The 20,357-nt window shown below is 43.0% G+C and overlaps 1 protein-coding gene across 1 annotated transcript in view; it reads left to right on the forward strand.

Annotated features, from left to right (window-relative positions):
- The window catches only part of RNF38 (ring finger protein 38), a 115,939-nt gene that overhangs the window by 37,992 nt on the left and 57,590 nt on the right, over positions 1-20,357 (forward strand). Inside the window, exon 2 of the mRNA XM_040963631.1 lies at positions 6,675-6,745. Within this exon, the coding sequence (XP_040819565.1) occupies positions 6,675-6,745 (71 nt within the window). The remainder of the gene's footprint in view (positions 1-6,674; positions 6,746-20,357) is intronic.

Here is a 20,357-nt window from a genome sequence, read left to right on the forward strand (position 1 = left end):
AGGCACTCTGTGGGATTTGGGTGTCCTAAATAAAACCTACTCATTTATTTATGTGCTTATTTGTTAATTATTTTATTTATGTATGTATTTTTAGAGATTTATTTGAAAGAATTACAGAAAGAGGAGGAGATTGATCTACCATCTGCTGGTTAATACTATAAATGATTGCAAGAGTTGAACTGGGCCAATCTGAAACTAGGAGCTGGTAACTTCATTTGGTCTCAAAAATTGCTGGCAAGAGCCCAGCGTGGTAGCCTAGTAGCTAAATCTTTGCCTTGTATGCATTGAAATCCCATATGGGTGCTAGTTTGTATCCCAGCTCTCCACTTCCCATCCAGCTCCCTGCTGGTGGCCTGGGAAAGCAGTCAAGGACAGCACAAAGCCTTGAGACCCTGCATCTGCAAGGGAGACCTGAAAGAACCTCCTGGCTCTTAGCTTTGGATCAGCTCTGCTCTGGCTGTTTTGACCACTTGGGGAGTGAACCAGCAAATGGAAAATCCTTCTCTCTGTCTCTCCTTTTCTCTCTGTATCTGCCTTTCCCATAAAGAAATAAAATAAATTTTAAAAAACAAATTGCTGGCAAGGGGCTAAGCACTAGGATCAGTGTCTACTGCTTTCCCAGGAGCATTAACAGGGAGCTGGATTGGAAATGGAGCAGCTGCGACTTTCACCTAGCACACTGGTGGGGTGGCTGTTGAACTGTGGTGCTATGTAATGATTCTTCCCCACAGAAATTGTATGGCATTGTGTAAACTATTTCCAGCTCAGTTTATTTCCTTCTCTCTGTAAATCTGACTTCCCAATAAAATAAATAAATAAACAAACCTTTTTCTCTTTTATTAGTTACGTTGCATTATGTGACATAGTTTCATAGGCTTAAATAAATCTTAGTGTGTGTGTATCTATAAGATAATTGGGCTGGCACAGTAGCTCAACTGGGTAATCCTCAGCTTCATAGCTCAGCATCCCGTATGTGCACAGATTTGTGTCCCAGCTGTTCCACTTCTGATCCAACTTCCTGCTTGTGACCTGGAGAGCAGTGGAGCATGAGCATGGCTCAAAGCCTTGGAAACCTGTTCTTGTGTGGGAGACTTGGAGGAAGCCTCTTGGTTTGTGTCAGCTCAGAGCCTGCTATTGCAGCCATTCATGGACTGAACCAAACAAATGGAAGATCTTTCTTTCTCTGTCTACTTCTGTCTGTATCTGCCTTCCCAAGAGAAAATAAATACATTAAAAAAAATATATATTGTATAGACTAATTCTAGGAGTAAAATTTAATGGGAGTTTACGTCTTATTAACTCATCTTTGAGATACATTTACCATGTTTTGATTGGTCATTCTGTCCTGTAAGATTTTAATGTTTAGGAATGTGATTATATATTCTTTTTTCTGAATCATGGGTTTAGAATATATTAAATGACAGTGAGTGATACCATTACCAGAAGAAGCTTTATGGCTTAAATTATTTTTAAGAATAAATTTTTCAAAAGGTTTTATCAGTATTATGTACATAGTTGAGGGATGTATGCCTGCATGGGCCTCCAATTACGGTGGGGAGTTTCAGGTGTGGAGGAAGGTGGATGGGACACATGTTTGTTTTTCTTCTGTGTCCTTACAGTTAAACCGCATCAGCACCCTTGAATGGGGGACAGTCATTTGACACTCTCTCTGGAGGGAGACAGTCATTTGATGATGCCCTAGAGACCTTGTTGTGTTCTGTGGATGTAACTTGAATGGTTTTGATAGTTCTGAGAAGTTTGTAGTTTCATTGGTCTAAGGTTGAGAAAGTCTTTCCAAGGTCAGCTGGTTGACAGAGTTCACCCTGGTGCATCCACAGACCCAAGAAATATGTTGCAAAGCTTGGCCAGGATAATTGTGCAAACCTATTTTGCTGTTCACCCTCTGATGTGGTAGTTGACATCCTATGATGTCGTAGATGAGTTGGACATCATATCTGCTGTGTGTATCTGGACATGCTGTACTGCACAGGCATCAGCAGCTGAGGAGACCCAGTTCTGATATATGCACTCCAAGGTCAGACCACACATTCTTGATTTATTCCCTGTGGCCAGGGATTGAATACAGCAGTCTAGTTTTGGAATCCCCCCAGGAACCCAGCCAGTGCAGGGTCAGATTCGGTCTGTTACCTTCCCCAGCCAATGCGTGTACTAGTGGATGCAACTGCCTTGTTAGTTCCATTCCACACATAAACCAACAGGTGCTGCGGCCTGGCCCAGCCAGCCCACCACAGACCCAGTGCTCAGGCTTCGATTTTTGTATGTGGTGGTCTATGCTGTAGCCTACCCCAGCCCGCCCCACAGCCCATCTTGCTCTCATGCATACCCGCTGGTGCAGCAGATTGTCTCAGCCAACCTTGCTCCACAGACCTGGCCCTCAAACCTGCTGACAAGTGCCTCGCTCCTGTCCAACCTGGCCAACCTACAGTCCTTTTACAAGCACTACAGAGTGGCAGATAATACTATTTAGCCCAGTTCAAGTCTCCCATGTGGGTGGGTGAATGCCTCTGGTTTCTCCTCTGTAAACCATCTGTCTCAACTCCCTTGCTTACCTGGCAGTGTGGTAGAAGTGATTCCTTCCTTGTCAAACATGCCCTCAGGCACTCTCCATTCCAGCCCACTGCATTCCAAAAACCCTCTTTTCTGGGCAGTCTGCAGTTTCTACTGCCTGGGGGCTGGATGGCATGTCCTGGTCCAGAGTTTCCTGGCTTCCCCACTTTTATCTTTAAAAAAAAAAAAAAAAAAAAGCTAGCATACTCCTATAGGTAACATAAATTTGGCATTAAACAGGCCCAGAATGCCCCACTCACTGCTGGCTGATTTTCTCCCAGCAGCGTAAGCACAAGGAAACCTTGGCAGTTGCCTGCATCTAGAGGGCTTACCTTATTTTTAATGTGGTGGTAGCCTTTAGGTAGTTACAACATATCATGCTTCCCAGAAGTGTCATCCAGTGACAAAAAACTTACTAAACTTATTATTTATGGGAAAAAATCAGTAATGTTATATGCATCATCCTTTGTGATCATATTTTTAAATTCTTTTGTTTTAATGCTTTTTTGCTTTATAGTTTTTCTTTTTTAGAATTGGTTTTGCTTCTTAAATAAATGTCTGTTGGTTATGCAATCATTGAATTTGCTTTACTATGGTATATATACTGTCTATGCTGCAATTTAGTGTTTTTATTCCTATGTTTTATGAGTAATATCTGAGTTCTTAATGTAATGCTCCTATTTATATTTTATAATCAACACCATATAAAATGAGTTGGAAAACAATAATTTATGAGTAAGTAGAAGAGTCACTGTCATAAAGATTATAAATCTGTATATATGAGAAATTAACTATGAAGCTAATGCAGTAAGTTATTTTAATTTTGTTTGATCTACCTGAAAGATTTTTTTATCCACCAGTTTACTCCCAGATTCCTGCAGGGTGGGACCAGGCCGAATTCAGAAACCTAAAACATCTGTCTGGCGAGCGTCGAGGTACTTTAGTTGTCATCTGGTGCCTCCAGGATGCATTTGAAGTGGAATAGCTAGGATTGCAGCCCCTCAGGGACGTGGGTGTCTCAGGCACCACAATACCTGCCTCAGTAAGGCTAATTTGGATTCTTTTCCGTTTTGGAGATTTTATTTTTATTTGGAAGGCAGCCTTACAGAGAGAGAAGAGACAGAGAGAGGTCTTTCAACTGCTGGTTCATTCCCCAAAGACTGCAGTGGCCAGAGCTGAGCTGATCTGAAGCCAGCAGGCATGGTTTCTTCTAGGTGTCCCATGTGGGTGCAGAGCACAAAGACATGATCTGTTCTCCAGGGCTTCCCAGGCCCAAAGCAGCTGGTCTGGAAGTGGAACAGCTGGGACTCAAAGTGGTGCCCATGTGGAGTGCTGGCACTGCAGGCAGAAGTCTCCGCCACCATATAGACCTCATTTTTTTTTGTTTGTACTTTTTTTAAAAAAAAATTATTTATTTTTGATTACAAAGTCAGATATACAGAGAGGAGGAGAGGCAGAGAGGAAGATCTTCTGTCTGATGATTCAGTCTCCAAGTGAGTGCAACAGCTGGTGCTGTGCCGACCCAAAGCTGGGAACCAGGAACTTCTTCCGGGTATCCCACGTGGGTGCAGGGTCCCAAGGCTTTGGGGCTGTCCTCGACTGCTTTCCCAGGCCACAAGCAGGGAGCTGGATGGGAAGCAAGGCAGCCAGAACATGAACCAGTGTCCATATGTGATTCTGGTGTGTTCAAGGCGAGGACTTTAGCCACTAGGCCACACCGCTGGGTACTAGACCTCTTTTTAAATATATATTTTGTAGAAATATTTTTGTTTCATTAATATAAGAATAATATCAAATCTACCTTTAAACATGCCTGTGAAGCTATTTCGGTAGTATTCAAATTTTAGTTACCAGTGTTTAATTTGCTTCATTATTTTTCAGTGGTGAAAGTAATAGTTGTTTGAGCTGGTACCATTGTTGGTAATGATGTTGGTCAAATGTAGTGCCCACAGAAGTGGATGAGATGCCATCTTAGATTGAACTAAACATTCACACACTCAGACTGATAAAACCATAGTAGGTTTGACTTGATAACCACTTTACTGACAAAGGATTTAAAGAACAGAAACTACAGCTTGTCAGTGAGAGTTCATGTAGTGTTCCTACTCTCGAAAGTGATTTTCTAACAACTACGTTTCAAGGAGATGAATGCTCACAGTAGATGGGTACAGAAGTCCCAGTTCCTAGAGAAGATAATTTTGGCAAGAATGCCCTAAGCATGATTTCCAGGATCCTCTGCAAGGTCTTGCCTAATAACATGCTGTCACTCAGGGGAAGCTCAGAAACAGGATGTCTTACTAAGTGCTTATACTTCAGTTCAGAAATGTTTCATCAGTAGTGTAATTTTTGTTATAAATACTGCTGCTAACCATTGGCATCTGTCTTAATCAGGCTAACAAGTGTTAAGTGAAAGTGAAACTCATATTTAAGGAGAAAGAGTTTTGTTAACCTTTAGTCTCATTATCTGATTACCTTCTTTCAGAGGGTTTTTTTCTTTTTAATTGCAAAGTCAGATAATACAGATATACAGAGAGGAGGAAAGACAGAGAAGAAAATTTTTCCTTGGATGATTCATTCCCCAAGCTGCTGCAACAGCTGGAGCTGAGCCAGTCCGAAGCCTGGAGCCAGGAATTTCCTCCAGATCTACCACACGGGTGCACAGTCCCAAGGCTTTGGGCCATCCTCAACTGCTTTCCCAGGCCACAAGCAGGGAGCTGGATGGGAAGTGGAGCTGCCGGGATTAGAACCAGTGCCCATATGGGATCCTGGTGCATTCAAGGCGAGGACTTTAGGTGCTAGGCTATGCTGTCAGGCCCCTTCTTTCAGAGTTCTTATCCCATTACTATTTAAAAGCAAAACAAACACCTCGGTTTTCCTACAAAAGTGGTATCTGTGGTATCTATCTATCTATCTATCTATCTATCTATCTATCTATCTATCTATCTATCTATCTATCTCACACACACACCCCTTTGAACTGTCCTACTATGGTATAAGGTAGAAACCAAAACTTAAAAAAAAAATTATTTTCATTGGAAAGATAGGTATACAGAGAGAAGGAGAGACAGAGAGGAAGATCTTTCCATCTGCCGATTCATTCCCTAAGTGGCTTTAACAGGCAGAGCTGAGCCAATCCAAAGCCAGGAGCCAGGAGCTTTTCCTGGGTCCCCTGTGTGGGTGCACGGTCCCAAGACCTTGGGCAATTCTAGACTGCTTTCCCAGGCCACAGGCAAGGAACTGGGTGGGAAGTGGAGCCGCCAGATACAAACCAGCGTCCATATGGGATCCTGGTCTGTGCAAGGCGAGAACTTTAGCCAGTAGGTTACTGCACTGGGCCCAGAAACCAAAACCTTTTTAACAATGGACACATCACACCCCCCCCCCAAAAAAAAAGATAACTCAGTTCTAGTAATTTCTTGAATAGTAGTTTACTTTCTCTTTCACTGTTGCGTAGAGCAGTTGTTGGGAAATAGTTCTTCAGATTAAGAAATGGTGGCATATGCGAACAGTGTGTACATGTAATGAGATTTAAACTTTGTACATTAAATTGTGCTGTTTTTTTCCCCCAAAGATTTTAATGTATCTGAAAGGCAGAGAGAGACAGACAGACAGACAGACATGGAGGTCTTCCCTTCATCGGTTTACTTCCTACCTGTTACAAAGCAATGGATTGGGCCAGCCTGAAGCTAGGAGCCAAGTGCCAGTTTGGCGGGGGCCCAAATATTAGGCCATTGGTTTGGGTTGCTGATGTCATAGATAGGAGTTATCCTTACTGAAGGCTGTGTGCTTGCTTAGGTGTCCTTGCTTTGAAAGTGAACCACTCAGGGTGGTAGGATATGTGATTTGATTAATAGGGTTCTAGCTTCAAACCTACCACTTTACTGATTCCTACTTTGTGTGAGTCTGCCTCTTTGTGTTTTGTTTTTCTGTGTTGAAATACAGGAATTAAAAAAAAAATCACAGGAGTAATAATGCCTACCCTCCCTATTTACAGGTATTGTTGAGGCTCAGGTGGGAACATGGATGTAAAAGTGCTTTAAATTGGTAAAACATTTTAAATGTGAGAAATGATTACACTTTACCTTTTCTTTCTTTTTTTCTTGTAGGTAGCCTTGGTGCTTCTTTTCAGTGCCAATCCCTTCATCACGACCACATTTGTCATGACGACAGTGACAAGGTGAGATCCAAGGTGATGTCTGCCATGGTGACATTGCATGCCACCCTCTGTAGGTGGATTCACTTGCATAGCTGGGACTCTAGAGCTGGGAGAGTTGGTGCAGGCCTTTCTGTGTTTGTGTTAGATTCCTGACTGTTGTAGAAAGCCTGAGAATTTCTTAACAGCAGGTGGCCTGACTTAGAATCAGCTCCCCATTTATCTGGGCTTGTACTGTTTCTCCTGCACATATTGGCTTAGTACATCTTAGTACTTGAGCATATACACCAGAACTGGTAGCTGTCTTAGCTATCAAGATTTGTTTCCAGTTGAAAATATCCTGGATGTTCCCTTTGGAGTTGATTAAGTATACTAAGTTGTTTTTTTAAAATATGTTTTATCGTGAAAGGATTTTTAGCTTTGTTTCCAAAGCCCAAATTAAATGTTCTTTTTGTTTGTTTTTATTTTTGGTTCAAATTAGATGTTGAGGGCTGGGAAGGAAACCTGCCTGAATTGTGCAGAAGCCCAAGTTGGGCTTCTTTTTTTTTTTTTTAAATCATGTGCAAACTATTGGTTGTTTTGATTCACTGTGGTTGTTTTTGTTTATTGCTTCTGCTGTTTTTGTCTCATAAGAAATCTCATTTGGGGGAACTTGTGAGTATTCATCAGCAGCCTTGATAGTGCAGCTCTTGCAGGTGTTTCTGTGGGCCTCTGTTTGGGTATGCTGATCTTTCCCTCCATCATCAGGTTCTAGTGTCTTTCCTCCCATTTCCTGCCTCTTGTATACAACCATGTTTCATTTAGTGGCAGTGTCCAGACCAAGCAATCATTTCATTCTCTCATTTGGATCAAGATCCTCCTCCCTCACCTTATTGGAGACACGTTAAGAAGTTGTTTGATTATTGGATTTTCCAAATGTTTTTCCTTGTTGATCTTTGTAAGCTTTGCCCTGACTGATTTCACTGTTCAGGAGAAAGTGGTATGTTCATAGCATTCCGGAGACTCTTTTATTTAGCAGTCATCCAGAAGAATGGTTTTTGCTTTTAACTTCTTTTAGAAAGAGACTTCTAGTATATATAATTGAATCCACAAAATTCGATGTATTACAGATTTTAAGAATGAGCATTTAGCAGCGGGTGGAAGATCTCTCTTTCTCCACTCTCCTTCATTTGGTATATCTATCTTTCAAATAAAAAGTAAATCTTTTAAATCAAGAAACAAACTTGGAAGCTATGCTTAGGGTGGGAAAAATGATCTGTCTAGTGGTTATTGGAGATAGACCATATCTTCCATCCCCAGGCACCTCATGTGAAATACTACCTTAGCTGTTCCAAGCTCAGTATCAAAGAGCAGTTGATACTTTATTATCCTTATTTAATTTTCTGGCATGGGCTTTGTCTCAGATTTGGAGGTTGAAGGATGTTTTTTATTAGTAATTTAATCACTTTTAAGTGATCATGTATGACTAGAGGTGGAATCAAGGTTCAGGCAGCAGGAAGATAGCAAATTCATTTGTTGGGTCTTCACAGCCATGTAAGTGCTGGTAGATCTTTTATTCCTTTATTTTAGAAACATGATTTATTTGAGAGGTAGGGATCGATCTTGCATTTGCTGGTTTAGTATCCATGCAGTCACAAGCGCTGGGACTGGTCCAGGCTGAAGCTAGGTGTTTACTCCATCCTGGTCTCCCATGTGGGTGGTCGAGACCCAGGTTCTTGCGCTATCCCCCATTGCCTTCCCAGGCTCATTAACAGGAAGCTGGATTAGGAATGGAGCAACTGGGACTTGAATTGGACATGGGATGCTGCTACTGGAGGTGGCAGATTAGCTCACTGTGTCACTGTGTAGGCCCCTAAATCCTTTATTTCTTGAGCTGTTTTCAAAATCTAAGTTTCTCTCTGCTAATATGTGTTGGTGTGAGCGGCTGTCTGCAGCTCTGGGGTTAACTATTAAATGCTATTAGCTGCAGGCTCTCTCATGTGGTTAATTTATGTTGCAGACAGCAATTAACCCAAGCTCTTCAGTAGTACTTTTGTATTTGTTTACAGAAGCATTCTTCATCATTTCCAGATAGCGAATGCTTGTTTGAGTACCTACTATATGCCAAATGCTGTTCTAGGTGTTGAACAGTTCTTTGAGAAGAAAAAAAATAAAGCAATCTGTTCTGGAATGTGCTTGCCACAACTAGAGAGAAGTGAGGCAATAAATATTTTAATTGGTGACTGTGTTATGAAGAATAATAAATCAGGCAGTGGTTATAAGGTATTGAGAAGATTGTCTTCCAAAATAGGGCAGTCACTTCACCCTTTGAAGTAAGGGTGTTTTATTTATATTTTGTGGGAGGAATCTGATAGAGTTTACATAATTTGCTCAGAAGCACAGAGTAAGTGGTAGAGCTGAGACTCAGATCTAGGTTGCCTACCTTGAGTCTTTATTCAGCTAACGTGAGAAACCCACTCCTCTTTGTTTTTGTTTCTAAGAGAGGGACAAAGACAGCTAGAGAGACAAGGATTGTCTCATCCACTGGTTCACTCTTCAGATGTCCACATTGGCCTGCATTGGGCCAATCAAAAGCTGGAAATTCAGTGTAGTTCTTCCCTGTGGCCTGCGGGAGCCCAGCTACATGAGCCATCTCTGCTTTTCAGGGTGTACAGGAACTCTAGTTACAAGGAGTCACAGGGTCCGGTACAATGGTACGATGGTAAAGGTCCTCGCCTTGCACACCCAGGATCCCATATTGGGCGCTGGTTCTAATCCCAGCAGCTCCACTTCCCATCCAGCTCCCTGCCTGTGGCCCGGAAAAGCAGTCGAGGACGGCCCAAAGCTTTGGGACCCTGTACCTGCGTGAGAGACCCGGAAGAGGCTCCTGGCTTCTGCCGTTGCGCTCACTTGGGCAGTGAATCATCGGATGGAAGATCTTCCTCTCTGTCTCTCCTCTCTGTATATCTGCCTTTCCAATAAAAATAAATAAATAAATCTTAAAAAAAAATAAATCTTAACAAGGAGTCACAGACAGGTATTGAATATAGGCACTTTGTGTGAAGGTACACTAATCTTTTTTAATTTATTATTTTTATTTGAAAGGCAGAATCGGACCTGGCGCAATAGCCTAGCGGTTAAAATCCTCACCTTGCATGCACCCGTATCCTGGATGGATGCCTGTTCTAATCCCAGCAACCCTGCTTCCCATCCAGCTCCCTGCCTGTGGCCTGGGAAAGCAGTTGAGGACGGCCCAAAGCTTTGGGACCTGCAACCGCGTGGGAGATCCGAAAGAAGCTCTAGGCTCCTGGCTTTGAATTGGCTTAGCTCTGGCTGTGGTGATCACTTGGGGAGTGAATCAGCAAATGGAAGATCTTCCTCTCTATCTCTCCTTTGTATATCTAAATTTCCAAGAAAAAAAAAAAATCTTAAAAAAAAAAAGCAGTGTTACAGAGAAAAGAAGGGAAAAATAGAGATCTTTCATGCACTGGTTTACTCCCCAGATGACTGCAATGGCTGGAGTTTGCCCATCCAGAGCCAGGAGCCAGGAGCCTCCTTTGGGTCTCCTACAGAAGTGCGGGGGCCCAAGCCAAGGACTTGCTCTAACTTCAGCTGCTTTCTCAGGTGCAGGATGTAGGCCTGTATTTCGTACTTAGGCCATCTTTACTGCTTCCCCAGGCTTCAAGCAAAGGAGTAGGATTGGAAGTGGAACAGCTGGGACCTGAACTCGTGCCCGTATGGGATGCCGGGACAACAGCAGAAACCTAGCCTACTGTGTTGTAATGCTGGCCCCGAAGATACAGTGTGTTGGTTTTTGGTTTTTGGGTTTGGTTTTTTTTTTTTTTTTTTTTTTTTTTTTTGAGGAGGGCGACCTGGACAGGGTAACTCCAACTGTTGGCTAATGTGTGGATTGGTTTTGGAGGGGGGTGGACCAGGCAGGACTGAGCAAACCTTAGCTCACCAGCAAGAACGGAAATCAGACTGGAGCACAGGTTATGTTAAGTTAGGCTCTTATATTTACTGATTTGCATGAGCCAGGGATGGGAGTAGACTGAGCAGGGGCCCAGGTTCCATCACCCACCATTGAGAATTAGGGGTCGGAGGGTAGGCTGGGTCAGGCCAGGGAATAGCATCTGAGGCAAAGGCCAAGACAGGTAGCGGCCTCTGCCAAGCTGGGTCAAAGCAACCACTGGCATGTGCATCATCTATGGCTGGGAACAGGCCTGGTTGGGGAGCTAAGGAGACACCCTGGCTGGGATGAGGTACCCACTGTTGAGTACGGGGGCTGGAGTGGGAGCTGCATTCTGGTCTGGGTATTATTACAGTGTCCCTTGGCACAAGTGTGGACTGCTTCTTGGGTACCAGACTGGCCTGACTCCAGCACCAACTGGTGCTTGTGAGAACCAGGTTAGGTGTATGATGGGCTAGGCTAGGTCTCTGCCCCTACTGAGCCACGTGTGAGCCGTGTTTGGACGTGGACCAAGCTTGATTGGGCTGAAACAACCAACAGTAAGAACTAGAATGGGTGGAAGGCCAGTCAGGAAAGTGCACTGTTCCTGCCAAGATAGGTTGTGGACTAAATAGGGCTGGCCCATGGAGCCACTGGTATGCATGAAACAGAATTGACCCAGCAATTGCAACCACCAGCATATGCATAACCTGATGTGTGTGATGGAATGAGCCGGACACTGTACTGGGAAGCACACAAAAGTACACAAGAGTGTGGTCTGGGATCACCTCAGATGAAGTTTCCTTGGGAATCTCCCCAATTGAATTGCTGATCTCAGAACCCCAACCATGAAGAGAATTGCAGGTTCCATGGTCTGACCATGGAGTGCATGTATCAGAACTGAGCCACCTCAGTGGCTCAGATGGAGCAATGGCCAGCCTATCCAGGTGCACATGAAGGATATGGTGGTACATTGCAGCCTGCAGAAGATAGCTGGTACCAGAACAAAGGAGAGAACAAATTGATCAACTAGCCCAGCCAAGTGTTGGCAGTGAACATCTGGGCAAGTGGTGATGCTATGGTAGACTATGTCAGCCAGTGAATTCTGAAGAGAGTTCATTGTGCTTGGAATGGTGAGATTGGCAGCAATTCAGAACTGTTGAACAATCAAAACTACTTAAGCAGTGCCCTTGAGCATGCCCCACATCAGGGACCCTGGGATGGGTGGGAGGCTGGGTGTGGCTTCTCCTTTTGTCTCTCCCCTTCCCTAGATACAGGAACGAAAAAAGAGAATGTGGTAGCAATGGTCTTACCCACTTTCCTGTAGCCCTTGACCCTTTGAGCCCTAATCAACTATGTAAAGATCATCAAAATAAAAAAGAATTTGTTTTAATATTCTTTATATAGTTGAGAGGCATGCATGCCCATATGGCATGCAGCCACCTTTTGTTAGGGTAGGTAGGGTCACGTATGGAGGAAGGTGGCGGGGACAAATGTTTGCCTTTTTTTCCCTCCTGTGTCCACGGGGAAGAAGGAAAGAAGGGCACCCCTCCCCCTGTTTGCTGTCAAATGACATCAGCATCCAGGGATGAGGAGTGGTTCTGTGATGGCACCCTAGAGACCCCGTTGTGGGGAAATGTTCTAAGGGTGTTGTTACTTGATGGTTTTGTATCCCTGAGACTTCGTCAGTTTTGTTATTCCAGGGTTGAGAAAATCTTTCCAAGGTCTGTTGGTTGACATAGTGCACCCTAGTTTGCCCATAGACCCAGGAACATTCAGCAGAACTTGGCCAGGAGAGTTGTCCAACCTATTCTGCTTTCTGTCTTCTGACAAGGCAGTTGACATTTCCTGCTGACTTAGATGAACTAGCCATCATGTCCGCTGTGTGCATCTGGATATGTGCATCTGCATAGGAGGTACAATGTCTTAACTGCTAGGCCAAGATCCCTCCCCACTGTTCCTATCTTCGTTTCACCCAGCTGACTATGGCACACTAAGAGAAAACATGTCTGCAGAGAGAGAGGTCTGTGTCATCAATGGTGGATCTTCCTTACTTGGCAGCCAGTTTTTTTTTGCCTATCAATTCTTTCTTGCTCTTGTCCTTGCCCTTTTGGTTTCCAATCCAGTTTATGATTCCTCTTAGCTCCTCTTTCGTGGCAACCTGCCCTGCTTCGTATGTAAAATTCTGTGCTGCTTAATAAGAAACCCAACCATGTGTATTGCTGTATTATACACTTCAAAAGTGGTGATTGTGTAGAAGCACCACAAAGTATAACACACAAAAAAATGACTGTGATAGTATCATGTTTCTCCTAACTATTGAAATTAACCTAACTCAGCTAATGTCAGTTTGGGATTGAAAACTCATATTGTCATAGTGAGAGGAAGTGTGGCAAGGAAGACTGTCTGACCTAACAATGAGATATAAAATATTGAGCAGTGTGATAAAGAAAGATGATTCCCTGAAGTCAAGTGAATTAATTTTTCCTGAGGATCTTAGTGTAGTGCCAGGAAGGTTGCCTGTTTGGAAACTGAGAGAGTTCTTTTGAAATTCCTTGTATAAGCGGTAATTTGGTGCAGAAGTCTTGTCTGAGCTCCTTTGTGCTGCGCTTGATCATTTGTCAGGGAAGGGGTGTAAGTGATCTCGTGTGGACTGTCCCCAAGACCACAGGCAGATTTACCACTGGTTTTTCTACTTTTAGCAAAGTGACTGTCCACTTCTTTCTGTCCTTTATATATTGATTGCAAAAAGAAATGCCTCTTTCCTTTTAGTCTCTCCCCACTTGTAATTGGACTTTTAATATTGTTTTTAAGTCACATTGTATGTATGTAGTATTTTCCATATTTTTTGAAAATAAAGACATTTTTATTGGAAAGTCAGATATACAGAGAGGAAGATCTTTCATGCATTGATTCACTCCCCAAGCAGCTGCAACAGCTGGAGCTCCACTGATCTAAAGCCAGGGACCTCTTCCAGGTCTCCCATTTGGGTGCAGGGTCCCAAAGCTTTTGGCCATCTTCTACTGCTTTCCCAGGTCACAAGCAGGAAGCTGGATGGGAAGTGGAGCAGCTGGGACATGAATCACGGCCTATATGAGATCCTGGCATGTGCAAGGCGAGGATGTTAGCCACTAGGCTGCTGCACAGGGCACTGTTTTCCATTGTTGTAAGAAGTGTTTTTTGAATGAGTTGGGCACAAAGCCATGTACTAAGAAAAGCGTGGATCTTTGGGCTCCTTGGACTTTTAAAGTCTCTACGGGGGATAATAGAAGTTTTGTAGATATGGGGGTATGCTTAAGTATAGGGACGGAGTAGTATATCTCACTCAAAAACTCCGGCATCTTTAAGGATCCTCTGGTAGCATCTAGTACGTGTGATTTGGAGGTAGAAATCCAAGTTATAGTCCCAGCACTGCCACTTAAACGAGACTTGATGACTTGATGCAGGTTTGCTAAGCCTCATTTTCTTCATGTGCAAAACAGGAATAATAATAACCAGATCCTACCCTGTCTTATTAATGTGTTCTGCATGTTCCACTTCTCTAAGCATTCTGTATTAAACCCTCAGTTGACTCAACTGTGAAGTGATAATTATACTTGAAAACGAGGAAAAATTATGGTAGCTCAATTAAATAATAAATCATTTGCCCAGATTTCATCCTGGCAGAGATGCTGAGATCTGAGCTTTGGCAGTCCAGCCCGTTGTCTGTTCCTTGGTTTGTATAAAGTTTCAAGAGTGGTCCTGACCTGTTGATACTGTTTAATAAGTGTAGTTGCTATCAGTGCTTAAGTTTTGTTTTAGTGTATAAAGATGAGGAACTTCATTATGAATAATGACTCAGTTAAAAAGATTCATATATTGCATCTTAGCTTACCAGGTATCATCAATTTTTTGTTTTCTTATGTATTTAGAATGACTTTTTTTCCCCCTGTGTTTGAGTTTATACCTTTTAGGTTCAATTGCCTTTTTTTTTTTTTTTTAAGTTTATTATTTGAAAGAGCTACAGTGGAAAGAAGAAACCGAGATCTTCCCATCCATTGATTCATTCCCCAAATGGCTGAAACTGCTGGAGTTGGACCTATCCGAAGCCAGGAACCAGGAGCTCCTTCTGGGTCTCCCACATGGGTCATATGCAGAGAACTGGAGCAGAAGTGAAACATCTGGAACCCAAACTGGTTCCCATATGTAATGCTGATGGCTCAAACAGAAGTTTAGCACGTTATGCCATGGCACCAGCCCGTAATACTCTGGTTTTTGAAAGCTGTTACTTGGGCCAGTGTTGAGGCACAGCATAATGCTAACATTTGAGTTTGAGTTCTGGCTGCTCAGGAGCCTGGGAAAGCAATAGAATATAGCCCAGTACTTGGCTCTGCACCACATGGGAGACCTGATGGATGCAAGTGCTAAGAAGGTATTTTGTATTTTTTTAAAGATTTATTTTTTTTACTGCAAAGTCCAATATATACAGAGAGAAGGAGAGACAGAGAGGAAGATCTTCCGTCTGATGATTCACTCCCCAAGTGACTGCAACAGCTGGTGCTGCGGCAATTTGAAACCAGGAATCAGGAACTTCCTCCAGGTTTCCCCTGCCCCGGTGCCAGTGCAGGGTCCCAAAGATTTGGGCCGTCCTTAACTGCTTTCCCAGGCCACAAGCAGGGAGCTGGATGAAAAGTGGAGCTGCCAGGATTAGAACCATCGCCCATATGGGATCCTGGTGCATTCAAGGCGAGGACCTTAGCCACTAGGCCACCGCATCCTGCCCAGTATTTTGTATTTTTTGTTTGTATACTTTCAAGATTTTCAGGAGAGGAGACTCCTAACATTAATGGAGTTCCTCAGAGAAGCCAGGAAAAGGTCAATATTTGCAGCTTTGTGAATTTGTCCTGGTTGTTTGCTGCTTAGGATAATTTATATTGCTTGGGAAGCTGGAATGTAGGTCTGCAGTTTTTTTTTTTTTTAAGATTTATTATTTATTTATTGGAAAGTCAGATATACAGAGAGGAGGAGAGACAGAGAAGAAGATCTTCCATCCGATGATTCACTCCCCAAGTGAGCACAACGGCAGATGCTATGCCGATCCAAAGCCCAGGAGCCTCTTCCGGGTCTCCCATGCGGGTACAGGGTCCCAAAGCTTTGGGCCGTCCTCAACTGCTTTCCCGGGCCACAAGCAGGGAGCTGGATGGGAAGTGGAGCTGCCAGGATTAGAACCGGCATCCATATGGGATCCTGGGTGTGCAAGGCGAGGACCTTAACCACTGTGCCATCACGCTGGGCCCAGTAATTGAGTTCTGTTAACAAGACCACTCAGACTGTTTTCTGTTTGGGTATAAAAGATACCATTTTTGCTAATCTTTGATTTTACTTTTCTGTGTCATTTTAAGTAATGCTCATGTACAGTTTATAGCTAAAATCCTGTTTAACCCAGTTTTCCATGATAGGCAAGTTTGAAATTCACATCTATTAGAATTAATAAACTATGTTTTGTTATTTTGCTTATCTTTACTCACAGCTAAGGTTTCTAAAACCTTAATTGATTTCTTTTTTTTTTTTGAAGATTTATTTTTATTATTTTTTTATTGGAAAGGCAGATATACAGAGAGGAGAGACAGAGAGGAAGATCTTCCGTCCGATGATTCACTCCCCAAGTGAGTGCAACGGGCCGATACTATGCCAATCCGAAGCCAGGAGCCTCTTCAGGGTCTCCCACGCGGGTGCAGGGTCCCAAAGCCTTGGGCTGTCCTCGACTGCCTTCCCGGGCCACGGGCAGGGAGCTGGAAGGGAAGCGGGGCTGCCGGGATTAGAACCGGCGCCCATATGGGATCCCGGGCGTGCAAGGCGAGGACCTTTAACCACTTGCGCCACCGCGCCGGGCCCAACCTTAATTGATTTCTACAGTATAATATTAATTAAGTTCTCTATTCCTCTTCATTTTTCCTATTTTTGCAGAGTGAACCAATAGATTGGGTGGTGGGGGAGAAGGACCTTCCACCTACCCTATCATGTGTCTAAGCAGTAACAGGAGTGTGGGGAATGCTGACATACAGGGGCCATGTTCAAGGGCTCACCTCTGTCTCTGGAGTCTGGGAAGTAGAGAGCAAGCTGATGCACAGGAGGCCTAGAGTATGAACACAAGAGTGATGGAAGCATGTGAGCGAGAGAGAGCTTTTAATGGGGTCTTGAAGATGAAGAGATTGTGCAACACACACACACACACACACCACAACACACTACATCACACAACATCCCACCCCCATCCCCGGTTTCAGGTGATAATAGGTGAGCATCATTTGAGTCGCAGGCGGGTAGAAAGGATTATATAGGTAGGGGAGGTGTGATTTCCAAGTTACTGCACTAGCTGCCTAAGACCGTAACAGAAGTAACAGTACCGTGAAGAAGCTGTATTGACAGTAGGTACAGTAGTTTTTGATGGATGCGTATGTGACAAATTATCACAAACTTAACTGCTTAAAATACAACTCCCTAGGTCAGGAATCCCAGGCGTGGTTGAGCTGGGTCCTCTATTCAGGGTCTCACAGGGCCAAAAGCAAGGTGTCAGCTGGGTCATAAGTATTTTCGCCTGTGTGCTTCCTGAGACCAGTGCAAGAATCTCTCTAGTCTGCCAAAATGGAGGCTTATATAGTGAACCCAATTGCAAAGAGTTGTATTACACCATGTTCATTACATTACCCTGGTGAGAAGCAAGTCACAAATTTCACCTGCATTCGTTAGGAGAGAATTACACAAGAGCATTGTGGTCACCTGTAGGTGTGTCAGCACTGTTAAGAAAAAAAAAATTAGGAGAATTTAAAGAACGCATAGCAAGCTTAAGTTGCCTATAATGTCAGAAAATGTGCTTTTAATCTTTAAAAAATTTTAAATTTATTTGTTTAGTTGATTAGGGCAGAAAGGTTCGAGGGCTACATGAAAGTGGGCAATACCATTGTTTCCACACTAATATTTTTCCCCCTGTCTGGGGTCAGGGGATAAACAAAGGGAAAAGCCCCACCCAGCTTCCCACCCATCCCAGGTCCCTGATGTGAGGCACGCTCCGAGGGTCCTGCTTAAGCAGTTTTGATAGTTCAACAGGTCTGAATTGCTGCCAGTCTCGCCGCTGTACTTTTAATCTTTTAATAGTTTTGCTGAGGTATATTTCATGTGCCATGTAAAATTTACTAGTGGGCTTTAGGAATATTCAAAAATGGTGTTACTGTCACACCATTTCATTATTATCCTTTCCCCCACCAAAGCGTATACTCAGTAGCAGTGACTTCTGATTATTCCTTCCCCTCAGTTCCTGTCGATCAGTGACTCTGTGTTTTAGATTTGCTTGTTCCACTCATTGCATTTAAATAGAGTTAGAAAATTTGTAGCCTTTTGTGTCTGGCTTCTGTCACTTAACCAGTCATTTCAAGATTGCTGTTGTGATACGAATTGGTACTTCATTTTGTTTTATGGATGAGTAATATTCTGTTGTGGATATGGCACATTTTATTTATATCTTCACTAATTGGTGAACATTTGGGATACTTCCATTTTACTGCTTTTATGAATAATGCTTTTGTGAATGTTTATATGTAAGTAGATTGTTGAGTTGGTCACATGATCCTTTTTTATTTAAATTTTAAGGAATTGACAAACTACTGTCCAAAGTAGCTGTATCATTTTATATATCCATTTATATTTAAATTTGTTAACATTCTTGCCAACATGTTGGTTTGTTTTAGCTTATAATGATTCTATTGAGTATGAAGAGTCAGCTCTAATCATAGTTAGCCATTAGCATCTTTTTATATGTTTATTGGTCATTCCTCTTTGGTAAATGACCTAATTTTTATGTATGGCCTCCAAATACAGATTTAATTTCATGAAAAGTCAGACTTCTTTCATTGTTCTGTTTTTTTTTGCACTAAAAAGAAAAAATCAAAAGATCTCTTTAGAGATAAATTTGTATGTCCATTGTTAAAGTACATAAATGTAATCTCTTCGTGTTTTAATTGATAATTATTCCTAGCAGTTAAAGTTGTTTATTTATTGGTTTTATTTTTTTGAGTGACAGGGTTGGTGAAAGGTCCCTCCTCTCCCTACTATCCTCCCAATATGATGATTGACTCTGCAAAAAATGCCTGGAAGCCAGGAACTCAATTCAGGTCTCCTGCATGCCTAGCAGAGACCCAAGCCACGTGAATGATCACTTGCTGCCTCCCAAGCTGTGCTACGAGGCTCGTGTTGGATTCTGACAGGCAGGAGCAGTGAGGTAGTAGCTGATACTGGTGACATCCACTGAGGCTTTGCAGCATGAATACCTGTGTGCAGGGTGGGCTTCCTTCCAGCATCCGAGGACCAAGCAAATGTTGGGCGATGACCCTTTATGACCTAGCTTCAAAAGTCACAGAGCATCACTGCTAACATTGTGGTGCATCTCCCCAAATTCAGGAGTATAATTGGACCCTTGTGGGAAAATGTCTGCCTAATGTTAGAATGTAGGATGAGAAAAGTTGGAAACTCTAGTTTGTACAGTAAATATACATAAAACTTCAGCTGAAATTATTTTTTGAAATTATTGTATTAGTGATGTAGCGTAAAGATATATAGCAGTTTATTTAACTAGCATGGGATTATTCCTTCAGTGAATATTTGTTCTGGGCACAAGTTTTACAACACAGCAGGTAAAGCCAGTACTTGGAATGCCCTCATCCCTCTCATGTCAGAGTCCCACCTGTGCTTCCAAATCAGTTTCCCATTGATGTGTTCCCAAAAGGCAGCCAGTGATGGCTTAAGTGGTTGAATCTCTGCCACCCCCATGGGACACCAGGATGGAATTCTGGGTTTCTGGTTTGATGTGGTTGCTCTCAGTGTCTACTGGTCCAAGTTTTACTTCAAGGCTTTTCTCTCATTAGAGCTTCATCTGCTGACCGTAGTGTCAGCCTGTCTTTCACAGGTAGTCTCTGCAAACATGACAGTTTGCTGCTCCAGATTCACTTTGAAACAGTTATCATTTGCTCTTGGTTGAAGGAAACATTTAGTACAGTATTAGGTGCTAACTTAGCTGTGTACAGGAGTACTTCTGCAAACTCATGGAAAGGCCACCATCATGCAAGGAGGTGAAGCCACTGCGTGCCATGCTGGCTTTCCATATTGGATTGCTGGTTGGAGTCCCCGCTACTCTTCTGATCTGCTTTTCCACTGATGTCAACTTGCTAATGCTAACTTGGGAATTACCCAGCAGATAGATGCTCTGTCTTTCCTGCCTTTCACATAACTATGATACCTGCATTGGGGCTGGTCATGTGCTGCAGCCATTTCAGCTGCTGTTTGTGTCCCAGTTGGAGTCCCAGCTCAATGCTCCTGTTCCTGGGAAGCAGCAGATGACAGCCTGTTATGGAGGAGACCTGGATGAAGTTCCAGGCTCCTGGCTTTGGCTTGGTCCAGCCCTGGTCATTGCAGCTGTTTGGAGATTGAACCAGTGGAATGGAAGATCTCTTCCTCTGTATCTCCTTGGTTCTGTCAAATTCATTGTCTTTTTTTTTTTTTTAATCTATTAAAAAGTTCATGGAAAATGGTATTAAAAGAAATCTGTTTGACACAGAAAATTGAAATCTGTATGTAGTCTTCTTGGGAATACAGATTTCCATTAATCTATAAGACCCCCTCCTAGGGATGTGTAAAAATAGATCTTTGCCAAAAGTGGACAGGAAAACTACCCAAACA

Source organism: Ochotona curzoniae, unplaced genomic scaffold, assembly GCF_017591425.1.
Source record: "Ochotona curzoniae isolate NIBS_2020 unplaced genomic scaffold, NIBS_Ocur_1.0 scaffold_3208, whole genome shotgun sequence".
Taxonomy (NCBI): Eukaryota; Metazoa; Chordata; class Mammalia; order Lagomorpha; family Ochotonidae; genus Ochotona; species Ochotona curzoniae.